General features: G+C 30.5%; 1 protein-coding gene across 6 annotated transcripts in view; it reads right to left on the reverse strand.

The window, feature by feature from the left end:
- The window catches only part of LOC114123336 (uncharacterized), a 42,824-nt gene that overhangs the window by 8,860 nt on the left and 7,360 nt on the right, over nt 1–26,604 (reverse strand). Inside the window, exons 1-3 of one of the 6 annotated variants that reach the window (XM_050202295.1) lie at nt 22,529–22,718; nt 8,071–8,692; nt 3,393–4,224 (exon numbers count right to left, since the gene is read on the reverse strand). In XM_050202295.1, the coding sequence (XP_050058252.1) occupies nt 3,393–4,224; nt 8,071–8,692; nt 22,529–22,553 (1,479 nt within the window). In that variant the 5' untranslated portion in view covers nt 22,554–22,718. Of the gene's footprint in view, nt 1–3,392; nt 4,225–8,070; nt 8,696–21,672; nt 21,860–22,528; nt 22,719–26,604 lie in introns of those variants that run through there. The other 5 variants (XM_050202293.1, XM_050202294.1, XM_050202291.1 and 2 more) reach the window with 5 other exon arrangements.

The following is a 26,604-nucleotide window of genomic DNA, read 5'->3' on the forward strand; positions in this document are numbered from 1 at the left end:
TACAAAGTTGTCAAGAGATAATTAATCTTGCATACAAAAGATAATAACTGTGAAATTGGTTGTCTGTTTGAAGTTTCTACTAGGAGTTATACGTGAAAAGTATAATTTGAAAGAGTTTTTCTTAAAAATATTGTTTTAGGTGATACTCTTTGAACACTATATTTTCAAATGTTAAAAATGTACTAACTATAGTCTTTATTCTATAGCAATAAATAGTAATAATATTTTTTAATAGTATGATAAAATAAATAAAATATGTAAATATAACTTTTAAATTTAAAAAACAAATAAGTAATTATTGAAAAATGAAGTTATAGATTATGGAAAAAAATATATTAGGTGGTAAAATGAATAATTTGTTTTTAATTTTATCGATATTACTTGAATTGGATATGAATAATTAATAAATAAATATTTTAATTAACATATCAAAATACTCAAATACAGCATGTGAGTATTACAGAATATAATGGTACAAATTGATTATTATTATAATAAATAAGACTTGGTATACCTACGAGAATAATAACAATGCATTTATATTTTCAAGCCACGTTTCTGTAGATAACGATTTAGATCACACATTGTAATATTGACATCACGGTTTGTCATATAATAAATAAAATATAATAATATGAATATTATATTTATCATAACTATTCATAACCAAAGAATATCAATAATCTGATGAAACGTAAGAAAATAACCACAAGAAAACGTGACTTGTATATTATATTTTATTTGTGTTCAAATATATTTAAATTCAATATAATACCAATAGAAATAAGTATTAAATAACATACTGTGAACAATTTAGATACAATATGCGTATCAAACGTCATCTGAATAAATTATGACAATATTAACTGTTAGGTTGCTATATCCTAAAAGTTTTTACAGATATTTTATAGTATATTATTACCTATATTAATATACATAATTTAAAAACAATTATTGTTTATAATACATAAAACTACAATTTATAATAATATAAGAGACGAATTTTCGATTGCTTATTTATTTCAAGTATAAATAAAAACCTAATAATTAATGTGGAAAGGGATAATAACATAAAAAGTATTTGTTAGCTTAGTTTAAACTTTAAAAACGAATAAATAATTTATTAAATGCAAACATTTGTTGAATTTAGAATTATGTATTAAATATGATTTAGTATATTATGCTACTATATTATAGTTAAAGTTATTTAAACAAATTTTTATGTAAATTTACAATCTATACATCATATTATATACATTTTATATAGTATATATATATATATATATATATATATTTATCACGAATGTAAATTATTAATTTAAATGGTATAAGTATACAAATAGAGAAAATCCGTCCATTTCGAAATTCTAAAGTAAGTTTCTATAAATAAAGGGAATTCCGAATTAGTCAACTTTCTTGATAAAAAAAAAAAACCACTTAAGTACTCATATAATATATATAGTATTCAAAACATTTTCTTTTTTCTTTTGAAAATTATTCATAATTTTAACTTTTAATTTTTTTTTCTTGTTTATTCTAAGCTGATTAATAAAGTAATTAGTGGTAGGTACATTTAAAATCGGATAAATAGTTATTGTTTGCTTAATTTTGTACTAAAAAAACTATGAAATGATTTTACTTAGGTACCATACTACCACAATTACTACAATCAAAAGTAATTGGCTTAGAATGTTAACATTGCGTGTAGTAAGTAGTTTTACGTTTAGAGTTCTCATCATTAAAAAATATGTATCAACTATCAATCGTGTTATATACTGTACGGAATACTCAAATTATTAATTATTAAAATGGTACCCACTGAATTGAACAAATATATTATAGAGGGGCCGATACGTATTTGAAGGGGACATTAGATGTCTTAATTGTTCATTTATTATCCTTAAATAAATTGTACAAAAATCGATCAAATAACAAGCTTATTTACCCTTCAGAAACTTGTGTTAGTATTATTACACTAGTTGATTACATTTTTTTTTTTTATTATTATTGAAATAAAAGAATAAAAGAATAAAAGAAATAAATTAGAATTGATGACTGTAAGTTCATCGAAATAATGTAATGTACATAAATTTTATATTTACGACACATAATTTATTTGAAATGAAAAACCATCGGTTATCTTGAATAATATGTCATTTAAACAAATATTCGACCTGTTTAAAATAATAATAATAATTTATGAAATTATGTGTTTCTGTTGTTTAATAGAATTATATAGTAACGACAGCCGATTGTGAGATTTCTGAAAGTCTTATACTCTGAACTCTTAAATTATTTGTAAATAGACATTAACAATAGTCGAACAGTACACGCTGTTATCGTCGGAAGTATTGTCGTAAAGAATATCGTGAATTCATCACGATCAGTTTTCAATATAATTTATACATAATCATTTAAATCGAGTAACTCGCTATTTATACACACACAAAACTATATTATAAAAAAAAAACCTTGAACTGTACGCACAAGTGAACACTGAGTGTTATAATAATATACATGGAAAACAACACACGAATGTATATACCACCTATAAATTATAAAATCAGTTCGCGACCGCATCCGTCGTCGTCACATATTATATAGTCGCGTTGTCGTATTGTTATACGACCGGGAAGACGGCGGCTTAGATGAGGTTTCGTGTGAATTTCATGTCACGTGTAAAATATATCGTGTCGCGTTTATTTCGTTCGCATGAAAACAGAGAAAGAGAAAACGCCTTATTCGTCTAATTTTGTGAGAGCAAACGAGCGAATTTGCTGTATCGTAAAAAGGACTTTAAACGTATATGCTATATAATATGTACAGGTACGATATAATATAATTGTATATATTAACGATATAATGTATACGTTTCCACGGCAGATCGCGCCCTGTATTATAGTGTAAATAATAGGGACGTATAAAATGGTACTATAAAGTTTTATACTCGGCCGCGTTGCCTCGCGATCGTTTGATCGAAACACAAATCAAGAAGGCGGACGACGGACCTAAAGGTGGCTGCTAGATTAATGATATATATTAATCTTTTAGTATTTTCAGTACGGATTAACCGTCCCTTAAAAAAATAAGAGAAACTCGCATTATTTTATAGTATTATAAATCGTGTGAGACGTGTACGATATAATAGACCCAAACAGTTTTTTAAAATGTGACTGTACCCGAACGTCCATACAATTTAATACGGTGACAGGGTCTTCCGAAAATCGAAATTGACTCATCAAAGGTAAAACGTGTTGTTCAGTACAAGAGTATAATATAATATACGATATAGAAGAGACGCATAAATCGCAATACATATAATATATATGTGTAGGTCTCAAAAGGTTTTTCAAAAGACGAGACGACATATTTCGGGGAAAACAAAATCTTACCTGCAGAAGACTGTCGCGTTGACAATGGCCCGCCGGGACGACGCCACTGCCGCCGCCGCCTCCGCCGGAACCGAGAGCTGCAGTGGCGCCGGCCGGCGACGCGGCCCTCCCGTTGAACGTCCGATACGGGTTCCTGCCGCTGACCCTCGCCGAGCCGTTCCTTTCCAGCCTGTCGGCTTGCTGCCGTTCTGGCGTCCGGCGGCGGTGGCGTGCTCGTTGTTGTTCGTCCCACTGCGACGATTCCGGTATGGCGGGCAGGTCGGTCCTCTCCGACGACGACGACGAGGGTGGTGGCGGCGGCGGTGGTAGAGGTTTGTGCATCAGTGGCGGCGGTGGCAACGGCGGTGGCGACGACGACAACTGTTGACGATGGTTCAGGGACGGTAACTGTTGCTGCAGGGACGGCGACTGTAGGGACGGCAACTGTTGCTGCTGTAGGGATGGAAACTGTTGCTGTAGGGATGGCAATTGTTGCTGCAACGGTGGTGGCGTGTAGGTCTGTTGCAGGGACGACGGGCCGCCGTAGCGAGGACGACCTCCGTCGGGCGTGGACACGGCACCGCCGATCCTGAACGCTTTGGCCGTCAGTGTCGGCGTGTCCAGCGCCAGCGAATCGGCTTGAGACCACCGTCGGCAGGATCGCATTTTGGGCTTGTTCTGCAACAGCAGACTGCAATTGTAATAGTCGTCGTCGTCGTCTTCGTCGCCGGCCCCGCCGTCGTCGTCGTTGTAACCGTCGTCCGTGTCGTCGCCACTGCACCGCGTTGGTCGCCGCTGAGCGTTATTTGCGGTCCGCCTGATGACGAACGAATGAGGTCTGCAGCCGCCGAGTCTGGAAACGATCACGTGATACACCATATGTCAGATAAAAAAAAATAATAATATCAACAACAACTATATATATAATATTCAGTCGTTTGTTCGCACTTATCATATCATTTTATATGATAAGCGTAGAAATTTTACTATATATAATAATCATACAAATTAGCGAAAACGCTCGCAATTACTCTAATCGACACGTCGGGGTTACGTGCGGACGTTGTGCAGACGAAAAATTGTCACACGTGTGAACGCCATGACCCTGCCATAATAGGTACTATAGTAGTTTCGAATAAATAATATTGTGATTTGCGACGAGTTAAAATTCTGAATTTTATAGTGACCGTAGCGGTGAGCAGGCCGCTGCAACAAGGTATGGGTACGTTTTTAAGGTGTGATGGAAGTCATTCGCGTATAAATGACTAAGCGATTTTCGCATACATTAATTTTCGATATTGGAATTCAAATCGATACACACGGTTTGAGCGATAAAAATGCATCTCATACCATGATTTAATATATATATATAAAATATTCAACGCGGGCCAAAAAAATTAGCGACCCGTAATTGTTATCCGTCAATTTTGCCGAACGATACAAAGGAATGCTGCAGCTATATAGTACACATATAACATATCAATTTATGTCTTGTTAACAAAACGAGCGTCTGCACACGTGATGTGGGTACTCTGTTGGCTGACGCCGATAACATCTCATATATGATGTTTATAGTGGGGTAAAATAAAATCGAGGTGATTTTCGTATAGGAATAAAACCATAAAAACTTCTCGACCTTTATTATAGAAATAATTCCCCGCAGACCGGGGAGATTTCTGCACATTATTATTATATACATATTATATAGTATAAAAGAGAAACCACGGGGTGTGCACGATTCTCTGTTTTTTTTTTACGATGTATTTATAGGGTGCGTAAAACGGTCACGGTTTGGTGAAAATAAAATATTTTTTTCATAAATCCAAACAATTATTATTATTATTGTTGTGTTGAAAATTGAAATTAAGTATATTATGATGAAACTGATGAAAGAACGCGTGAGAAAGAAAAGCAGACGTCACGTCTAGCGCTGGGAATTATTTTATTCGATCGTATCGATCGTCGGACGCTCGACGGGCATATCATATTATTGACATTAATTTAAAATCTATTTCCTCTATTGTTTTTCGTGGTCAATTGCGCGACCTTGTACGTTTACAATGTAATTGAATAAGTCGTAACTTAAAATAGATCGCACGACCACAAATAAGCACAATATAACGTACTTAAAAAATACACACACACATACATAAATCCGTATAATATAATATAATTTATTGTATATAGTACTAATATTATTTTATAAAAAATCTATTAGAACGCACAACATTTTAGAATCCGATCAGTCAAATACTCAAATATATAGCGCCGTCGACCATGCGGAAATCGCGGTCGTTCTATAATTTCGATTTATACAGGTTTGTGGAAACCGTATTCGAAATGTGTACTTGATTACAGTCACGTGAATAACAAGTCGTAACACGAATCTCCCGAATGGAATGTCGAAATATAATGATCTAATAAGAGTTTTGACGTATCAAATTTGTAATGTCGACTGCAGCGAGTTTTGTTAATTTTGATTATTATATAAGTATACGTTCTATATTATAATATACGCGTGTAAATATGGAATAAAAAATATTCATATTAATAGTACGGTTCAGCTCGGAAACAAAACGGTTTTTTTGTTTTCCCTGATATTATAATGTTATATACCATCTACTACTCACTATTCTCAACTTTGCGAGTACCTACTTTTATCCATTCGGTCTATACAATTATATTGTTATAGTATTATGGTTATTATTTATAATAACGAACAGAGAATACACAGTAATAAAAAAAAAAAAAAAACTGTTTGATGATCACAAAAGAGTGGTATAAAATTGCTGACATTTATATTTTTTCTTGACGTGTACCTAACCTAAGTAGGATTTAATATTGTGCAACCCATAATTTTTTATTAATAATATTATGTACGAGAAGACTGCAATATTGAATAAACTAATAATTTATTAATCATTACAGTTTATTTGAATGTTGGTTCAAACGTTTATGTGTCTTCCTCGCTTTATATGAGTACCTACGACCCTTTTAGTCTTTCCCACAATATTATTATCTATGTCGTAATCTTTTGATTAAGATAAAGTCGAAATTATATAGGGGAAAAAAATCAAACTGTGACTGTATAGTATGCCGTATAACGACAAAACCATTATATTTTATTATTTATTTTTTGTACTCCTTTGTGTGTGATTACATACATCCTATACCGATTCGATCAGTTTGTATGAAATTTATTTTTGACGTTTATTGCGAAAGACTGCACCGATGTACGCGCTATTCATAATTCATCGGGTTGCTTTTTGATACTTGGCATTTCTCCGCGAGGTACATTAGAGTGGGAGGAGGGTCGACTGTTTGGTAGTGCAGAGAGTGAGAGGAGAGGACACACGTAGTATATATGTATAGTGATTCTCGAGATATTTTTTTAACTTGTTGGTTAACCCAGGTGTTCTCTTTTATCTTTATGATGCTTATGCATTCATATTTTTGAGACTCCACGCAATTACTTAAATAAGTAGAATATTTTGTACGTAGATTTATAGTCGTGAAAATTGACTACAGTATCTATATTATATTCGTGTACTATAATTCGCGGCGAGCTCTATTCATAGTATCTATCAGTTACATTATTTTGTTTGTGACGTTCTTTTTAATATTATACATAGATACACAACATTCAAGAGAAAAACTATAAACTAAAGAATCTAAAAATTTTAAATTTTTGTAAACTTAATTATTGAATGTATATATTTTTTCAATGAGTAGGGAGGAGATACTGTTGGGTATTTTTGAGAGTCCCGGCTATGATACTACAGTCCTAAACACATTCACTGTTTGAGTCACAACGAATTTTCTCAGTGTTTATAACTATATTATTGATTTTAGCTTTTAAATAGTATTTTATAGCATAATAATAATAAAATGTTTAATCTACTTTACATACTGGATACATCCACGCTTAATTGTTCAAAGTGTTTTATAATTTATGTATGAATCATACTGTGGTTATCATAAACCTGTTTTCTCTAGTAATAGCCACTCTAAGTTCACTCACATTGCACAATCGAACAGTGACTCTTATGTCAACAACGTATTTAGATGAAAACACATTAGACCTTATGATTCTTTGAATAATAATAAAAAAACGAAATTAATACGATCAAGACACAGATATCGTTAGATTATAATATGTTTAATGAACCAAACAATCAAAACGTTTATGAAACTAAAACTCGAAATGCGCGTATAACAAATTGTGTACAGTGTTGATAAAAAAAAAAAAAATCGTATTAACCCAATAAACCCACAATACATCTTTGTGGATAGGTGCTGCTGTTTTAAGTCAGAATATTTAAATAGTATGAATAATAAATAATGATCGTGTTTTTTTTCTACAAATATTTACATTTTGTTATGGCTATAGATTACGTGCCAATTGAGAATTTAAAAAACGCCTCAATTATACCCGCGGCAGGCACCTACGGTATAACGAGTTATATAAATGAATATATTTTCAGCATTTAACGTCGAACGACGTGAGATGAATAGGTGTTCGGAAATTCGGAACCATATTTCGTGTTACTCGAACTCTATCGGTCGTGTGTAGGAGAAAACGATATACCTATAGCTTCTGCGCGACGCAGAAGTGCAGTGTAGTGAACGTAAACGCGTCGTGTAATCGATAGACTGCGTCGACGCGGAAACCAAAGAAACTGTATATTTTAACACTCACCGATCGGCGTCGTATCCGGTGATGGCCGTCGCGGTGCTGGCGATGCTGTTGTAACCGTGGTCGCTGTACGACACGGACGACCGGTCACTGCCGGCCCCGTCGTCGGCGGTCCCGCGGCCGGACGACCCGCACGACGACGGCGTCTCGGCGACGCGGCACAGCGACGACGGCTGCAGCAGTCGGTGGTCGGCGGCGGACAGGTCGAACGCGACGGGCAGCGAACACGGGCCCGCGGCCGCGTCCACGCGGTGGTCGTCGTCGTCATCGTCCGGCCGCAGCAACGGCGACGGCACGTAAAACGTGGACGTGTCCGCGGCCACGCTACCGGGACGAGCGTTGCAGCCGCCGCCGCCGCCGAAGAGCTGCAGTTGCGGCCGCCGCTTGTGGCCGCCGATGTTCAGCATGTTCAGTCGAGAGCGCAACATGTCTTGCACCGTGGCCGCGGCCGTCGGCGGCGTGGATGTGGCCGAGTCGTCCGACGACGACGGCGACGGCGGCAACAGGGGCCCGTCCACGGCCGCGGTCGATTTGCCGCCCTTGCCGGTGCCCGTGTTGAACGACGAACACCGACGTCGGATCTTCCGCCACTTTTGTCCCATGTTCTTGTTCCACAAGCCGACGTCTGCTGAAACACCGCGAAAACCACAGTTAATATTGTATTGTCATTGTTATAATATTTACAAAGTTATATCCGTTTATAATAGGTATTAGTGTTTTCCTTTTTTCGAAACAAAAAATCGTATCGTTCTTATTTTTTGAGCGTTTACACTATATCGAGCGGAGTAGTGCTAACACTTTGTGGCAAACGTTATATTATATGCCACCTCTCTATTTATCTAGACTTTAAATACTTTTAGCTAGAGTTCAAAACGACGTCTAGGTATCCGGGTATTTGATTTTAGTTTTTTATCGTTTCGATTTTCAATACGAAGAAAGATTATAGCTATAAATTAGTTTCGTACGTTTTGTTATCTTTGTATTGGTCTTTTTTTACTTTTAAAATGCTATTTTAGAGTTTTTTTCGTCGAATTCTACGTACCTATACCAATAAACTTCTCGTTAAAAATGCGTCGATTTTTATGTACATCATATACTGTACTGAGTGTATATTAAATATAAATTTATGAATATATCATTTACTAATGACATACTATTAGGTGCCTTCCTAATCTGTTATTTTAATATTATTATTTTTGTGTAGTCTTCGTCATAATTAATTGATGTACGAACTTCTATAACTGTATTTTTTATACATAAAATTAGCTAATAATAATTAACTTGCACAGTAAGAATTATATGAGTAGATGTATTTTTATTGTATTCATGTAATAATGATTTGGAATATGAAATTAAAAATATTTGTTGTTATTTAAAAAAGTTGAATCTTTTCGAAATAATGAGTGCAGAAAATTAAACAGATCACCTTGTGTATCTGTAATAATAATACCTAATAATAATAATTACGCATTTATAGTCTATTATATTTTATATTATATAATACTATTATAGTTCGATCCAAAACTGACATTAATTATTTACCTATATAGAATTATTATGTTATATACCGTTGCGATAGATATATAATAATTACTATGCTAGTAGATTATGAGTTCATAGCTATATATAGACAAAATGACCAGCGAACAATCGCTATTTTAAATTTACTGTACGTAGTGTGAAACTGTGAATTAGAATTTAAAAACATTCTAAGCATGAGAAATATATTATATCATTTTATGACTTATAAGCTATAACTGAATAAAATTAAGATGCTTATAAACGTGTGTATTTTTTATGTTCATTGTTAAAAATTTATTTCACATATTATGTGATAATTAGATCCTTCAAAGTTAAATAAAATAATATACCTTACACCTATATCCTTACACAATAAAGCTGAAACGACTTGTACAACATATATTATAAAATTACCATCTAAAATACTATTAATGAACGATAACTATACAATTTGAGAGCGACGTAGGTACACTGGACGTTGTTTCAAATGCGTTTATATTTTATTAATTTGTTCAATGTAGCTTTGGTCAAATGTCTCACAATTTCTTTACACCTACGCGAACCCTAGAAAATCGGCGTTTGTGTCGTCGTCATTGTTTTTATAATTCAAACAAGTGTGTGCGTGTCATACTAGAAATTACAGTTTAAATTTAAATTTATGGTTCAAATGAAATAAAAACGACATAAGTCTCTGGGTCTGTAGTGTTAATTGTGCTGTCTTCTTATTACTCAAGCGCGCAATGCAAACAATGAAACATTCGATTTGGTTCTTGAATAATATGTAGGAAAGTCATTTTCATAACACAACATTGAACATTCGGTTTAAACAAAAACATATTATACATAAGTGTGTAAAGTACCTATTAAAGTGAAAAGTTTAATCGATTTAACAAAATTAAAAATTGTATTTTAATAAATTAAATTTGAAACGAAAAAATTAAAACGAATTACGGCCGTTTTTTATTGACCAAAAAAAGTGATATAGGTAACAAGTATTTTTTATCAATATATTATAACATTCAACACTGGTACTTATTCATTGCTAACGTCGTTGCAATAATAATTAAGTTATTCTTATTTGCAAGTATAATGGTTAGTAAAGCACTAAACAGTATATATGCTTTATTATGTAATAGTGTAGTACCTATGCTGTTTGAATTAGGCATAATGTTATGAATTTTAAATGATAATTTATTGTTAAATTTTAAAACGAAAAAGTCTATGGGTCATTCCGTTGGTAAAAGAAAAATTTAAAACATGATAATATGGATGTTAAAGACATAAATAAAATAGCTTATCGATTAAACAAGTTAATTTTTGAGTATAATTAAAATTATTGTGTCATGGTATTGTAGCTGCACGAGAAGATTTTGTAATTATATGAATTGTAAATTGTTATAAACGATTAAATAATTTAGGCAATTATGATAAAAAAATTAATTATATTATAGAGATATATGACTTTATATCTGTTGATAATTTTTATAGTGAAAAATTAATGATAAAGAAAAGATCAAAATGTCAAATGAATATATAAATTATTTTTATAATGTGCATATAAATTATTAGTTTATTTATTTAAATATTAAATAATAGATTTATTAAAGTTTATTTAATACCGATATTTTTATTTGTATTTCCTAAAAAAAGTATGAAACTTGATAATTTATTGTACATCGTATCATACACATTAATATAATAATATACCTCTATTATACTGATAAACGTGACGAGTAATGTCAGTATATATTTATGTATTATTTAGTGTTGTAGACTGTAGTTGATGAATTCATAAATTTATATTAAAATAATATAAATCAGAGTATTTTAGGAATGATAATAGGTATTAAGAAAATTAATAATGCAACAGTTTTCGTACATTTTCCGTTGACGGTCGTTAAATGTAATTGAGAACGACCACGACCAGAACTTATGATAATTAACATAATATATATTATAAGCTATAATCGTGAAGGAAACACATGTCCCAGATATTTTCTGTCTTTTAACTATACGATCCATTAGTATCATTTATTACAAGCTAACAGTTAACTGATAATCTCTTTATGTGCTCATATGTGACGTTTACAACACATAATGGCTGATTTCTAAACAAAAGCAATCATTGATTATGACATTATGTTATCTTGTTTTTAAAATTAAAAAAAAAATTAATTTTAGTAAAGACGTTGGTCCCTATACAGTATACATACGATATGTACATAGAAAAAACATACATATGTATAAACTATGCAAAATTTATATAATGTTATATATTATGTAATATAATGAATATATACATTATTGATTATTATTTATTATACTGAACATACAAACATTTTCTAAGATACGACACGAGTACAGAATAAAATATTTAATAATCTATGTAATATGTATATGTACATCGATGAATAGTTTTAACTAATCATTATTTTGTAAGGTACCTATGTAAATAGTTTTGCCGTCGATTGAAGAGTAAAACTAAATCTTGTAACCACACGGATGGTTTAAAGTCGGGTTTGTGATATCTATACGATGAAATATTAGTTAAATACTTCAAGCAATTCAATACTTGTGTAATTGTGTAAAGTTATCGCATGGGTATCCGATTATAGGTATATAGGTATGTGTATAGACGTTACACCCAAGTATCCGACACGGCGACGACGGTCGTCAAATAATTCTCGTGTGAAATCCTTCGTGAACTATTTAATATTTTAATAATATTATAATAATATGATATTGCGTGTAAACATATTTTGAAATTGAGATTGATTATTCAAATTAAACAAACAAATATCTTTCTTTGCCAAGACGCGTTTTATTTCTCGATTCTTTTTAAGGAACATATTCTACGAACACATGTGACAATCATGACCGACCACCGGGTTGTTCGTTAATAATATACATTTTGTAACGGGTGACAACATATGCCCGTATGAGGCACCGCGCACAGCACCGACGTCATTCCGTATGATAATTATTATTATTTATTATACACAATACACATAATAGATAAAGATGAACCAGGTACGGCGAGATGTTTTTTAAACGCTTTGAGATCCCATATTATCCTAATATTAATATTAAAAACAACATTTTTCATTTTTACATTTAAACATATTATATATTGTCAAATTAATTTATTAAAATGCATGACTGTATATTTTTTTTAAGCAAAACATTGAGTATATTATCTATATTGACCTCGAAACGCATATATTATTTAGAAACCTAATACCATTTATGCAAGCCAAATGTGTTGAATTACTTTAATTTTTTATTTATAAATAAAATATAATAACGAGTTGATTGTTTGTACATTTTGAAAATTATTCACCATTACAAGTTTATGAATTTTGTTTAATTAGTTAAAATTTTCTGCTAAAATTACCATAAACTAATTGCAATATTTTGGCTTTATATTAATCAAATGTATATTGTGCATACCGTTATTAATAAGCAGTTAGTTTTAATTCAATTGAAATAACTATAAATAAGTCAAATAAGTATAATTACTCTTAAAAACTAGATTTTGTTCTTCAATTCAAACGTAATTTGGAACTTTTAGTTAGCAATATTGAACTTGTTCATAAAAAGGTCCATCACGATGAGATGGTCCGATGGTTTTGAACTTCATAAAGTAGTATACACAACAAACACACGATACGTTGATGTGCTAGTTAGAGGTTTATTCATAAAGCGCGGTGCACGATATTTATATATGTTGTATGGAAAACGAACCACACATAATTACGTGTAGATAGAAAAAAACTTTTTAATTTAAAATATTTACAATTTTTTTTTGAATATCATTAATGTCAGATTGTATACACGGTTGTCGGTCATACAGGCATGGCATTTTTATTCGATTGCCTTTTAATTAAACTTAAAGTAATATCAATTCACTTTTATACTTACTACTTTTGTATGAGGGTTGGTAAATATATAGGATACTTCAGGTTTGATCGAACTTACAATGATTAATATAATTAATTAATTAATTGTATCGTGTAATACATATAATATTATTATATAATATATACTAATATATTATTATGATTTACCTTCGAGAAAATAGTTAATAATAAACAAATACTTTGTAGCCTGTTAGGTTTAAAAGTAGATATACAAAATATAGTATGATTTATACGTTTATTATATTAATATTTAATAATGTAGTTTTTTTTATTGTTAAATAATGTAGTACAAAATATGTAATATGAAATTGTTATTCTGTAAGTTACAATGTCGAAATAAAAGACAAGAATTTAAGAAAGTGTCCTTAACTTAGACATCGTTTAACTTGAAAAGATTTACCTTAATTTTGAGTTTTTAATAATTTATTAAAATATATATTTTCATATTAATATCATTTTACTTTATTGTACTTAAAATAGTTAAAATGTCATTCCTCGATAAATTGTGTTATATATATTATTTTAAATTAAAATTTAAAGTACCTACATAAACAAATTTCAAAAGCTTTTAATAATATATTTTTAGCTCTATTATTGTAACGTTATAATAAAGGAAATATATAAATAATAATAATAATTAAGAAATTATTCTTGCTTGGTTTCTTAGTTTCTCAGTTCAACTTTTATATTAATTTATTTTAGTTCCAAGTAACTCCAAAATTTCTAATTTTAATAATGTACTTATTAGGTCATTACTCTTTAACCATTATCCATGACTAAAATTAATAAAAAAAAAACTTAGTAAAACATTTTAAAATGTTAATACCTTTGATAAATATTCTATTTATTGTTTATTATTTATTCGTATATAATTTAGTAGTGATGTTAATTATTTTTATTGAGCTACAATAATACGTACAACATTTCGAAGGACATATATTACTGTCTATTTTCACAAGATAACAGATCACAGATTTTTAAAGAAACGTAAAATTTTATAGGTACCTTGTCAAAATTACATTGATAATATATTTTCGAAGAAATGTAGGTAAATACCTACAATAATAGATGTCACCTGTCAAAATAGTTTACAAAAAAAATTGCTTTATTAGTTTTGAACTTTTGAAAATTGTTAAATAGGAAGTCGTCATCGAGTTCTGCGAGCATATTTGAATATTTTCTATGAGATTCGTACACATCGTGGAAATTTTCAAGACGAATTTGGCCAACTCGGCATACGCGTATACCGTTTGGAAAACATTATTGAAAACGATATCCACGCGTGTGTGACACAAACGTGTACCTATAGCATAATATTGTAGCGAGTGATTTAACCGTCGTGTACCTACTGCGACGTACCTATATACCTAATATTATATTCAACGATATTATATTATTATGTAATCGTTTTCAACCGACTATACCTACAGCATCTTACGAACCCTAAATTTCCCTATAAATAACATCTATATAGAAGATTACAAGTTTGCCTCGCGTCCCCCGAGTAAATTCAGAGTGATGCGCGCGACGTTTATCGCCTCATATAATACTAATGCGAACAAGAGGGCCCCGAGAGTCAGACGAGGGCAAAGCTCTGGCAAACGTCAAGGGTTAACACCGTGGAGAGGCGATCGAATCGCATCGTCGAGGTATTTCCCGTCATTATACACGTGCCGGCGCCCGGCCGTATAAAACGCACACGGTCGATTGATCCCGTCAAGACGGAGACACGGACGACGACACCACTACGAGACAAATATCCGGTGACGGGGCGCAATGGTCCGGAAAGCCATTCGAGCGGACAACGGGGTGGTTCGACAATAATAATAATAATAATAGTATAGTAGTAGTGACGTCGACCGTGGGCGCTCCGCCGATGTATATATTCGATTTATGTAAGCGCATAAAATCACACGCGAAATTACGGGGGGGTGGCCCACGCGGGGTTTTCGCGAGTGATGTACCTACCACCGCGTTGTCGTGCCACGCGAAGGACCTAAAACCAAAAGACGCGTCCTGCAAAGGAAAACGAACATAATATGATGAGTATTTGCCGATGACGAGATATCGTCACCGTCGATCTGTAGGAGCAGGAATCAAGCTAATAATATAATTACATCATCGTTTATCCCAAAAAAATTAAAATAAAAAGCCTATTAACATATTATACCGAAATACCGATGTCGTTTTGGTGTAAAAAAACGTCGTGTGTACCACGGCGACAATCATCATATTATCCAGTCGACTACAATACATATATTATACACGTCGTCTCGTGTACTATACCCATACGGTCTACGTTAAATGTTAGTCTGTGTGTATAGACGTTAACGACGGTCACTATAAGACGCGTAATGTACTTGTCGTGTGTTTCGTATAAAACCCGTCAAAGCGATAAACGCGCATTACTATATATATATATAATATATCGTACGTCGCGTATAACTTAACCTCCTTATACCTACACCGCCGAAGTAAATGTTCGATACCGCCGTCGTCGACGTCGTATATATATATATTTATAAAAACGCATATAAGTATTAAACTATATGTGTGTGTATAATACATAATAATATATAAGCCCTGGCGATGGTGACTGCGAGCGGACGACGGCTCTGTATATGTATACGAGGACTCGGGCAGCGTAATAAATGTACCTAAATGTGTGTGTGCAGTGCACTCGGAGGGGGCGAAAAACGTTTTAAGCTTACCCGACCCGTCAAATAATGCGTATATAATATATGACTTGAGTGGTTTGACGCCGAAAATATTACACGCCGACCTACCCGCGTATATATATATGTGTATTTTATATTTTATATATACAAATATATAGGTATGTATATCCATCACGCAGCACTATATACCACGTGCGCTCAGTAATTATACATTTATACGTCGTCGTTTATCGTCAAACGGCCGAAACGCTGTTATATAGTAATATCGTCGTCGTGTATTTATAAAAATAGCCGATTAAATTATAATCCGTTCGATTAGAAAAAAAAATAATAATTAAGAAATAATAAAAATATATACCTATATGGCTATATATACTCCTTTCTCCTCTCCAAAACGGTGCACCGATACTTGGCTTTCCTGTTTTTAATTTTCGATTTTTATTCCACACGGGTGAATCGTCTCGCGTACATAATATATATAATAATAAAACGACAGAATAACAATAATTATTAAACGCGTACATCATGTACGCTCGTTAATAATCGGCCTCAATATCAACCCCCACGCGGCAACACGCACTTAAACTACCGTTTAACCGCATTAAAATCCTATTATTATTATTATAATATCGTATCGCTTCGTACGCGATTTTCAGGCGTTACTATACATATTATGGACTGTTCACATACACTATATATACTTTATTGTTTTAAGGCAGAGCACTGCTTATTAATGTACTGCAGACGTATCGTTATTGTACACACACACTTATACATCCGTACAAACAACTACCGTTCGAATTCCTGCGGTGTACTCGTTTCACTTTTAGGACGCAGTGTATATACAGTGTATTAGAATACACGTGTAAATGATATGTATATACACACACGGTTTACCTACAAAATAATCTTCCTAATGATGTTATTATTATATGTTCCTATAGGTACGCCGCAAAGGTGTTTCCGGTCACAGAAAAAATAACAAATCCAACAAGTACCATCTGATTTTTGTTTTTCAAATCACACATAGTATTATGTACTAAGATAATATTATACACATGCACTCGACGTATATTATGACAGTAATGCAGTACTTATACATCGCGACCATTGATAACGTAGTAATAATCGTGAAAAATTCCAATCCTATCGTATACCTAATGTTTTTAAGGAACATAATATTTTAATCTTATAATATAATGTATATATTATAAAACTATTAAAATAAGGAAACAAGAAAATACTTGTTCGACTAACGCTTCGAAGTGTTGAATAAATTGTTTATTTTGTTTTTTGTTTTTGGGTGTATTCGAAAAAAAAAATACGACGCATAAACAATATGTTGTTTTATCGTTATTTAAATCGAACAGTATTTTATATGCCTTATATTATCGTGTTTTCGTATTTATATAGTAGAAAAAAAAATGCATAAATTACAAATTGTATTAACTATTCGAATTACATATTGATTAATTGACAAAAACACGATTTAGCATTATATTATACTTTGTTGGTTTGTGACATGAACGGAGATTTATCAATTATTATTATTATTTTTTTTTCTACTGTAGGGTGTAGGCGTAAGTACCACGAATGATCGATTAATGCACATATCGAATCTATAGTCGAGATGATATCAGATATAATCCTATCCGGACAAAGAAGAAAAATACCGTTCGAGTGTGTGTATAGGATAAAAAACAATGCACATTACGAGAATATCGAAAACAAAAAAAAAAAAAAAGAGAATCATGCATAAAAATATTATTTATTATATTGTACTCGAATAAAACCTGCTGTTCGAAATGTTATGCGTGAGAACTTGGCCCGCGAGAAGGGTGTTCGTTTCGTACGGTGTATTATGCACCCATGTCTTATATATAGGCGTAATAATAATGATAATCATTACCACCGTGTATAGTCGTCATGCCGACAAGTATGCGTATAAAATTGTATTTTTTTCGACGGTTAATTGTTTAATTTGTGTTTGTGTCAACAACTGCTGCAGTGCTGTCTGTCTGTACAACCGAGTGAGAGTATAGGTATACAATAATAATAATATGTATAATATAATATGTGAACGATGTGAGTATATTATATAGTATTTCAGTCGGATTTCAGATTTTCTGAGCGTTTTCAATTGTTGGACCGGGGAAAAAACGAGTGTTCTCGGTCTTTTGAAAATTAAAAAAAAAATTTTTTAAACAATACGCAGGTAGATGACTACGGGCCCGCGTAACAGCGGGAGTCGGGTCGGAGCGGAGGGGACTATCGTCGTAGACTCAACCGCCACCGGACGAGAGACCGCCGCCAACATATGGTCCGTCTCCCCCATACACTCCTACACATGCACATGAGGGTGGGCGCGTATAGTTTCAACGGGGATATACGATGTCGCTCTGACTGCATGGAATGCCGTTTACACACACACGTCACGCAGGGGACGTTAAACCTGTTCGGTTATAATAATAATTATTGAAATCGTGTTTTATCATATTTTGTCCCTGTAGGCCGTGTGCAGTGTACGCGGTGTGTGATGCGGTGAACAGGTGCATACACGTTATTACGTTATTTTATTATAATATATATTTGCTTCCAGTAGTATTATATCATAATAATATACGGTCTCGGCGTTAAGAGTATTAGGTGTATAAATTGTATAATAATATAAATAATATATAATGTAGGTACAATGTATATATATCGTCCAGTTTTTTGTTTAGTTTCGTGAGCCGTCGACGCGTTTAACCGTTATTTGCGGGGGAATAAATACACACATAGGCTGCACGCAGTAAAAGTGAATAAGAAAAAAAAATAAACGTATATCTGTTTTCATAGTGCTCGACATGGACGTTTTTTATACCATGAACACAGCGCGCGTATAGACAAAACAAAAACCGTTTTCTTTAAAATAGCAAATAACAACATATATACATACAATATACATACATACATTTATATACAATTAAATGACAAACGTGTGTTATCTGAGAGGGCGTGTCAACGTCTTTAAGGGATGTTCTATTTCCGTTTTGCCGAACAATATCAACATCGTCTTCTTCCCTTCTCACTATATCGCGTTACGCGACCGTTTAATGTATACCTACATATTATTAGAATACAACGTACATCGAGTACGTTCTCACGAAGAAAATGCAAATGATTATCTGGAGCACAAGACCAACAAACAGAGCAGAAAGCCCGCGATAGTCCGCTGCTATATGACGTATACATTACATTATTAATTACGATGTGTATAAAATCAGTTGTTTCATTAGGATTTATATTAATTCGAAGTAGAACTGTGTTTTTGAGTTTTGTTTTCCCGTTACTGAAAAAAAATACAACCTACACTATGTATAACGTGGCGCCTATAATAACGTGTAAATGGCTCACTATTAGTCTACGAAAACTACTCAGAAATTCGTCTCGCACGTACGAAGATTTCAGCATTCATTAATGCAGTTAATAAAATTACCTAAATAGGCTATATATATATATATGTGTGTGTGTATGTATATACTATTTAAAGATGATTTATAAAATGTATTATCTACAGTGCAGGCTTTGCTCGCTTTATGATGGCTCGTGTTAAAAAACCACAATTTCCGTTTACGACCGCAAGTATTTCATTGGCTTACACTAATAATTGAGAATTTTTAGTCGAAACGCACAGGGACTATCCTAATAAACACAGCTGCACGTATATTAATGTACACGGACGAAAACGTTGGGCATCACTGGATGAATGCACTCACACACCGGAAGTCAAAGGGGACACAATGTATTGTTTCTGTTTTGACGCACTCATCCTGCAATTATTATGTTTTTTTTTTTTTACTGCGTACTGTGTATTATCAGCACCACGTAACAAACGACTTTGAGTTATCTTTATTACCAGGGCACAGTACATTGTCCAATTCGCCGAAACGTGTCCTTTTACGGTGCTTCGCGGGTCTTAATCACTTTGCTCATAAAATGCATTAAGATTTCGAAATGAGGTCATATTATAAAATCGCGGAAAAACAGTGAACGTCCATCAAGGTTCTATGTTAGTGAAAATTGTTTTGATCATAAATATATATATATATATTTGTTATATGCTGAAGACCTCCGAGTACATATTAGAAATTCATGTCTGATCGTCTTAGGTAAATAAAGTACATAGAGACTCTGCTTATACATATAGACGATAATTTTCAAAGTATAATAGTATGTAAAGAATATTTCCAATAAGATATTTATTTAATGTATAATGTCTTCATATTTATTCATTATTTTTGTTAGTATGAATAAAAGGTTAGCTTGTAAACTCGAATAACAGATAAAATTGATAAAATTTAAAAAAAAACACTAAATTATTAATTTCTAACACTTATTGGAATATATTACCTATTTTTATAAATATAATATGTTAAGTATGTTATATAATTTATTCATTTTATTTAATTTAGTTTTGTTTAAATACATTTTAATTGAATAAATAAGTACTTATTAACAATGTATTATATGCAAATTGAATTTGAAAAAAGTATTTTAATCTTCAATTTTTAATTCTACAGTGTAGGTATTAATCATATTATGTGTAATATTTAAAACAATTGTTATAGAAAATAACATAAATTATATGAACATTTTTATTGAAAATAGAAATAATATTTTAAGATCATATATCATAAAATATAACTGTATAGTGTTAAATTTGTTTGTTATATGAAATAATTTTTAAAAACAAATATGTTTTTGAGTTGTATGTTATTTAATCTATATTGTAGGTATGTGAAAATTAAAAAACCTATTGATATTAATTTAATTAAACACGTATTTAAAAAAATCGCTCAAAAATGTTGTTAAAAATAAAAGTTATTGGTTACTTTATGGACGTCTTGTATGCATACAACGAAGGATAAATACATATTATATATACATATAATATATCGAAACATACATTGCGCATGGTCGGCCAAATGGAACGAAAAGATTGTTATTGGTCGGCCAACATAAGGAAATTGTGTAATTATCCGGTAATTATTATTGTTCTATGCTACTCTATTACAGGGCATCCTAAAAACATAAAATGGATAATTTAAAACTGAGATAAATTACTATATAAGGACAAAGAAGTTGAACGCACTATACTTAAGAATACACAGTAAGTATGTACTTATAATCATATAATTCAAAACAGCAGCTGCTGACTATTCGTAATTTCTATGGGACTACTAAATATTTTTTTATTTATTACAAAAAAAATAAAAATTGTAAGAAACAGATAAATTATTGAAAGTGATTAAAACAAATATGGTGAGTAAGTATGAATAAAAATAATGTGTATGTTAATACATATTTGGTGTTATAAATTTAAGTCAATACATAAAAAAGGAAAATTTAGTACTTAACTGTGTTATTGATATAACATATTTTTAAAATTAAATTATTTAGTTCTAAACTGCATTATTATTTAAATATATAAAACAATAACTTACCAAAGTCACAAGCCATGCATAACATAATCGTCTGATTGGTTTAAAACATAATTTAAAACAATATGAATATTTTATAACGAAATTTAAGCACGAAAACAACGTGGAGGTAAACACATAATACACCGGCAACGTGCGTCTGCAGTAGACATAATAATACTCGACTGTTCGCTATAGACTGACACGGATAAGAATAAAAAACCATTAAAATGGGATGGGTTAAAATGGGAGTGTTGCCTGTGTGGTTGACTGGTTTGGTCGTCTATTATATGCGCAACCCACTCTGGTGGTTTTATTTTCAATTTTTGCTCATATCTTAAACATTATTATTGTTTTCATTTAAATGCCAACAAAATTATATACATGCATTATAATAACATATAAATGCAATGTATGTAATTTTTTAAATAGCCTACGACACAATATTATTATAAATAATACACTTAAGCAATTTATTTAATTATATGATTAAATAAATTATATATATGAGCATTTTTCAGTTGTTTTATCATTTATTAATATCGATTAATAATATAACAAAATTAATGAATGTATATATTATATGCAAGCCTAATTTATTACTTAATTTTTATTCTACTAATATTTTTTTATTTATTACAAAAAAATAAAAATTGTAAGAAACAGATAAATTATTGAAAGTGATTAAAACAAATATGGTGAGTAAGTATGAATAAAAATAATGTGTATGTTAATACATATTTGGTGTTATAAATTTAAGTCAATACATAAAAAAGGAAAATTTAGTACTTAACTGTGTTATTGATATAACATATTTTTAAAATTAAATTATTTAGTTCTAAACTGCATTATTATTTAAATATATAAAACAATAACTTACCAAAGTCACAAGCCATGCATAACATAATCGTCTGATTGGTTTAAAACATAATTTAAAACAATATGAATATTTTATAACGAAATTTAAGCACGAAAACAACGTGGAGGTAAACACATAATACACCGGCAACGTGCGTCTGCAGTAGACATAATAATACTCGACTGTTCGCTATAGACTGACACGGATAAGAATAAAAAACCATTAAAATGGGATGGGTTAAAATGGGAGTGTTGCCTGTGTGGTTGACTGGTTTGGTCGTCTATTATATGCGCAACCCACTCTGGTGGTTTTATTTTCAATTTTTTCTCATATCTTAAACATTATTATTGTTTTCATTTAAATGCCAACAAAATTATATACATGCATTATAATAACATATAAATGCAATGTATGTAATTTTTTAAATAGCCTACGACACAATATTATTATAAATAATACACTTAAGCAATTTATTTAATTATATGATTAAATAAATTATAATATATATATGAGCATTTTTCAGTTGTTATATCATTTATTAATATCGATTAATAATATAATATAACAAAATTAATGAATATATAAATATGCAAGCCTAATTTATTACTTAATTTTTATTCTACTAATATTTTTGAAGAATTAAAATTTTCAGAAAAAAGATTGTGAATATTAATAATCTAGTTTTGAAATTAATCTTATTTATAAATATCTATTAGTATGTAAATAATATATAAATCGTCTTTATTTTTCAATTTTAACTTATGGTTTTAGAAGTTATGCAATAAAATAAATTAGATAAACGAATATTATAATAATATTTTAACCTAAACTGTAGATATTAACTAATAAAAACCTATTATTTATATTGTTTAATCTAATATTTAAAATACATTTTATGTAAATATTTCCTGAGAATGTAAATTATTATGCAACGTATAAAAATAGTAATGGAAACAATATAAAATATGGCGCTGAAATATATTTATTAGAAGTTGCTAAAATGTACTGTTTATAACAAATAAAAATAATAAAATATACAGACTAGAAAAAAATCAAATCAAATAATAATATTATATTTTACACACACACACACACACACACACACACACACACACACACACACACACACACACACACAAAACACTGGCTCTCAGATATATTATAATATTAACTTAAATAAAAATTTTAAATTAAGATTACCACAAATATAATAATTAGGTACACAGCAATTACAAATTACCATAGATAATATATATACCTACAGAAAGATTCAATTACCAGTGAATATTCGTTATTTTAGTATAGTCCTTAAATAATTGCCTATTTTAATTTGTAAATAAATAATAATTGTTTTATTCATCTACCTATAATACATAGAAAAATACATCTTTACATCTATTATATTGTTGCATCAATTCTTTTTAATTTTCAGTTATAAAATAATTAGGAACATACAAACGAGTATCATTATTTATAATAAGTAATATGAGATAAAGTTAAAAAAAAAGATACTTATTAAATATTTAGTCATTTTTGGATTGATAAAATAACAGTAAGTATAGCTCCTAAACATGATTAAATATTCAAAACATAATAATACATAAGTATAATATATTTAACCGATGACTTAATGTATTAGTTTAATTATTTAATGCTTAGTACCTACTTATACTAATACTTTTATTGTACTAAATTAGTCATAACTAACTCATAACAGTAACTATAAAAAAGATTAATTCGCTATCCTGTGTTTTTAAATGATTAATTTACCCATATTTATTCAATTATAACAGATTTTTTAAAAAGACGAAACCAACGAGTATTTCCGTACCATTCACCAGTCACCGCTTAAGAAGATAAATTGTCTTTGTACTATAATGGTTCAGCATTAATAAACATACTATAAAATTTTTTTATTTCAACATAAAATAATTATTAATTTATTGACGGACTTTTCAGAAATTATTTAATATATTATTATTTATTATAAGTTTTTAACAAATATTATTAATGTTTAAGATGATGTCGTAGGACGTATATTATCCGTCTTTATACTTAAAAAATTATATTTATTTATTTTTTATTTATATTTTTACTTAAATTATATTTAAATATACACGGTGCCAGCATACTAAATATGTGTGTTCAGCAGTTACAATTATGTGCAGTAAGCTTTAATACCAGGGTGAATTGACCTTGCTATTATTAAACTTAAAGCTATAAACACTATCTTTGTTTTTATGGTTTTTTTTACGATATTTTAATTTTTAACGAGTTTCACACTGTTTGATACTAATAACATACTAAGCGAAAACGAGTTGATCAAAAAACGTTCATAGAATAAAAATCGGTAATCATTGTTAGATTAAACTGACCAACGACGAACTATATTTTGTGGTTGTCTGTTTGGGTGTTGACCAGTTGCTCCCAATGGCTGTTATCGGGATTTTAAAAATGTACCAGTTGCCCTCACATGTTAATATATACACGATTAAAATATATAGTCTGTAAAACGGAGGAGATAAATATACAAATCTATATATATAAAAGAAATTCGTGTTCACACAAAGTCCATGTTTTTCATATGGACAGTAAGTTATATTATGTTGACTGTTCCCGTGTCGGAATACCTATAAAAATATATTCATATACGTATCAGAAAATAAAACTAAGAATATTGTGCATCATAACTCACATAAGGCATAAGGCATTAGAATAATAAACACTATGTTTTTGGAATAATAATTTTTTTTATATACCAATTTGAATTCAATATTCATTGTTAAGACAGGAAAACGTTTGTCGGGTCAGCTAGTAATAAATAAAATATAAAATTATTCCATAATAAATAATAATTCATAATACATCTAATTTTTTACTTTTACTTTTTTTTTTTCATTAACTTTACACCTAACCTTATGGTGATTTTCGGAAAAAATTGTTTTTAAATTAATTATAGTAATTTTTTTATGTGATGAAGTGATTTAAGTGTTTGTATTGATGAATTTAAATACTTAATGTCTTAATGGTATAAGTGATATATAAGTGATTAGTAACGTATATATTCCTTTAATATGATTCAATTATACTCTCTGTAGGCATTGATATGGAATATTAGATTATGGTAACATAGTTATACATCACATACTACAAGATTCGGTTAAACGTAGCACCAAATTGTTTCCCGGAAATCACTACGGTTCACGTTAAGGGTAATTCACAATTTTTCGTATTTTGTAAAATACTTTTTTCTGATTGATTTACCAAAACGAAATTCTACAAATTTAATTTACTAACACGATACTACATAAATATAACTGCCATAATGTTGAATAATATTATATACAATTTTTGGCCGTATGGTTATAAAGTCTGGTTAGAATATTCACTGATTAGATAATAATATTAATTTAAAATTTTGATATTATAATATGTATTAATTATTTTTATTTTTCAATACTAAAACATTATTTAAACATTTAAAATATTACCCATTAAATTATGGTGGAATGTTAAGTCACCTTAAAACTATAAGGTCTAAGCAACAGATATTATTATTTCACGACCATAGTTCTCATGGTTTACGTATTACATAATTATGTTATTTCAATCGGATAATCGTAATACTATATCATACTTACATAGCTTTGTGTCTCAAAAAAAAAAAAAAAAATGGCAGCTTTTGACAGTTTTCTTTTTGAGTACGATTCTCAATTATTTTCTATCAAACCGTTTTCAAGTGCACTAAGTGCAGTACGATAAAAATCCGGTGAAACGAGTTCTACATAATATTATATGTATACATTTGCCAGTGTAATCTGCACTCATGGCTCAACGAAACGCGGTGCAAGTTGCTAGAGGATTTTTAGCCGAATACGGCGCGTCAAGGTAAGACGCACATCAGTCACTTGTGTATATTGTTTACAAATCATAGGTTTCTTGTACTAAAACAAATCTACGACTGTTATTTTTAATTCGATAAAGTTCTACATAATATAGTGTGTATTAAATTTATAAAATCTAAATTATGAAAAAATTGCATGATTACTTAATCCTTAAAGGACATGAAATAATTGATATCGAATAATCACTTAACC

Source organism: Aphis gossypii, chromosome 2, assembly GCF_020184175.1.
Source record: "Aphis gossypii isolate Hap1 chromosome 2, ASM2018417v2, whole genome shotgun sequence".
NCBI lineage: Eukaryota > Metazoa > Arthropoda > Insecta > Hemiptera > Aphididae > Aphis > Aphis gossypii.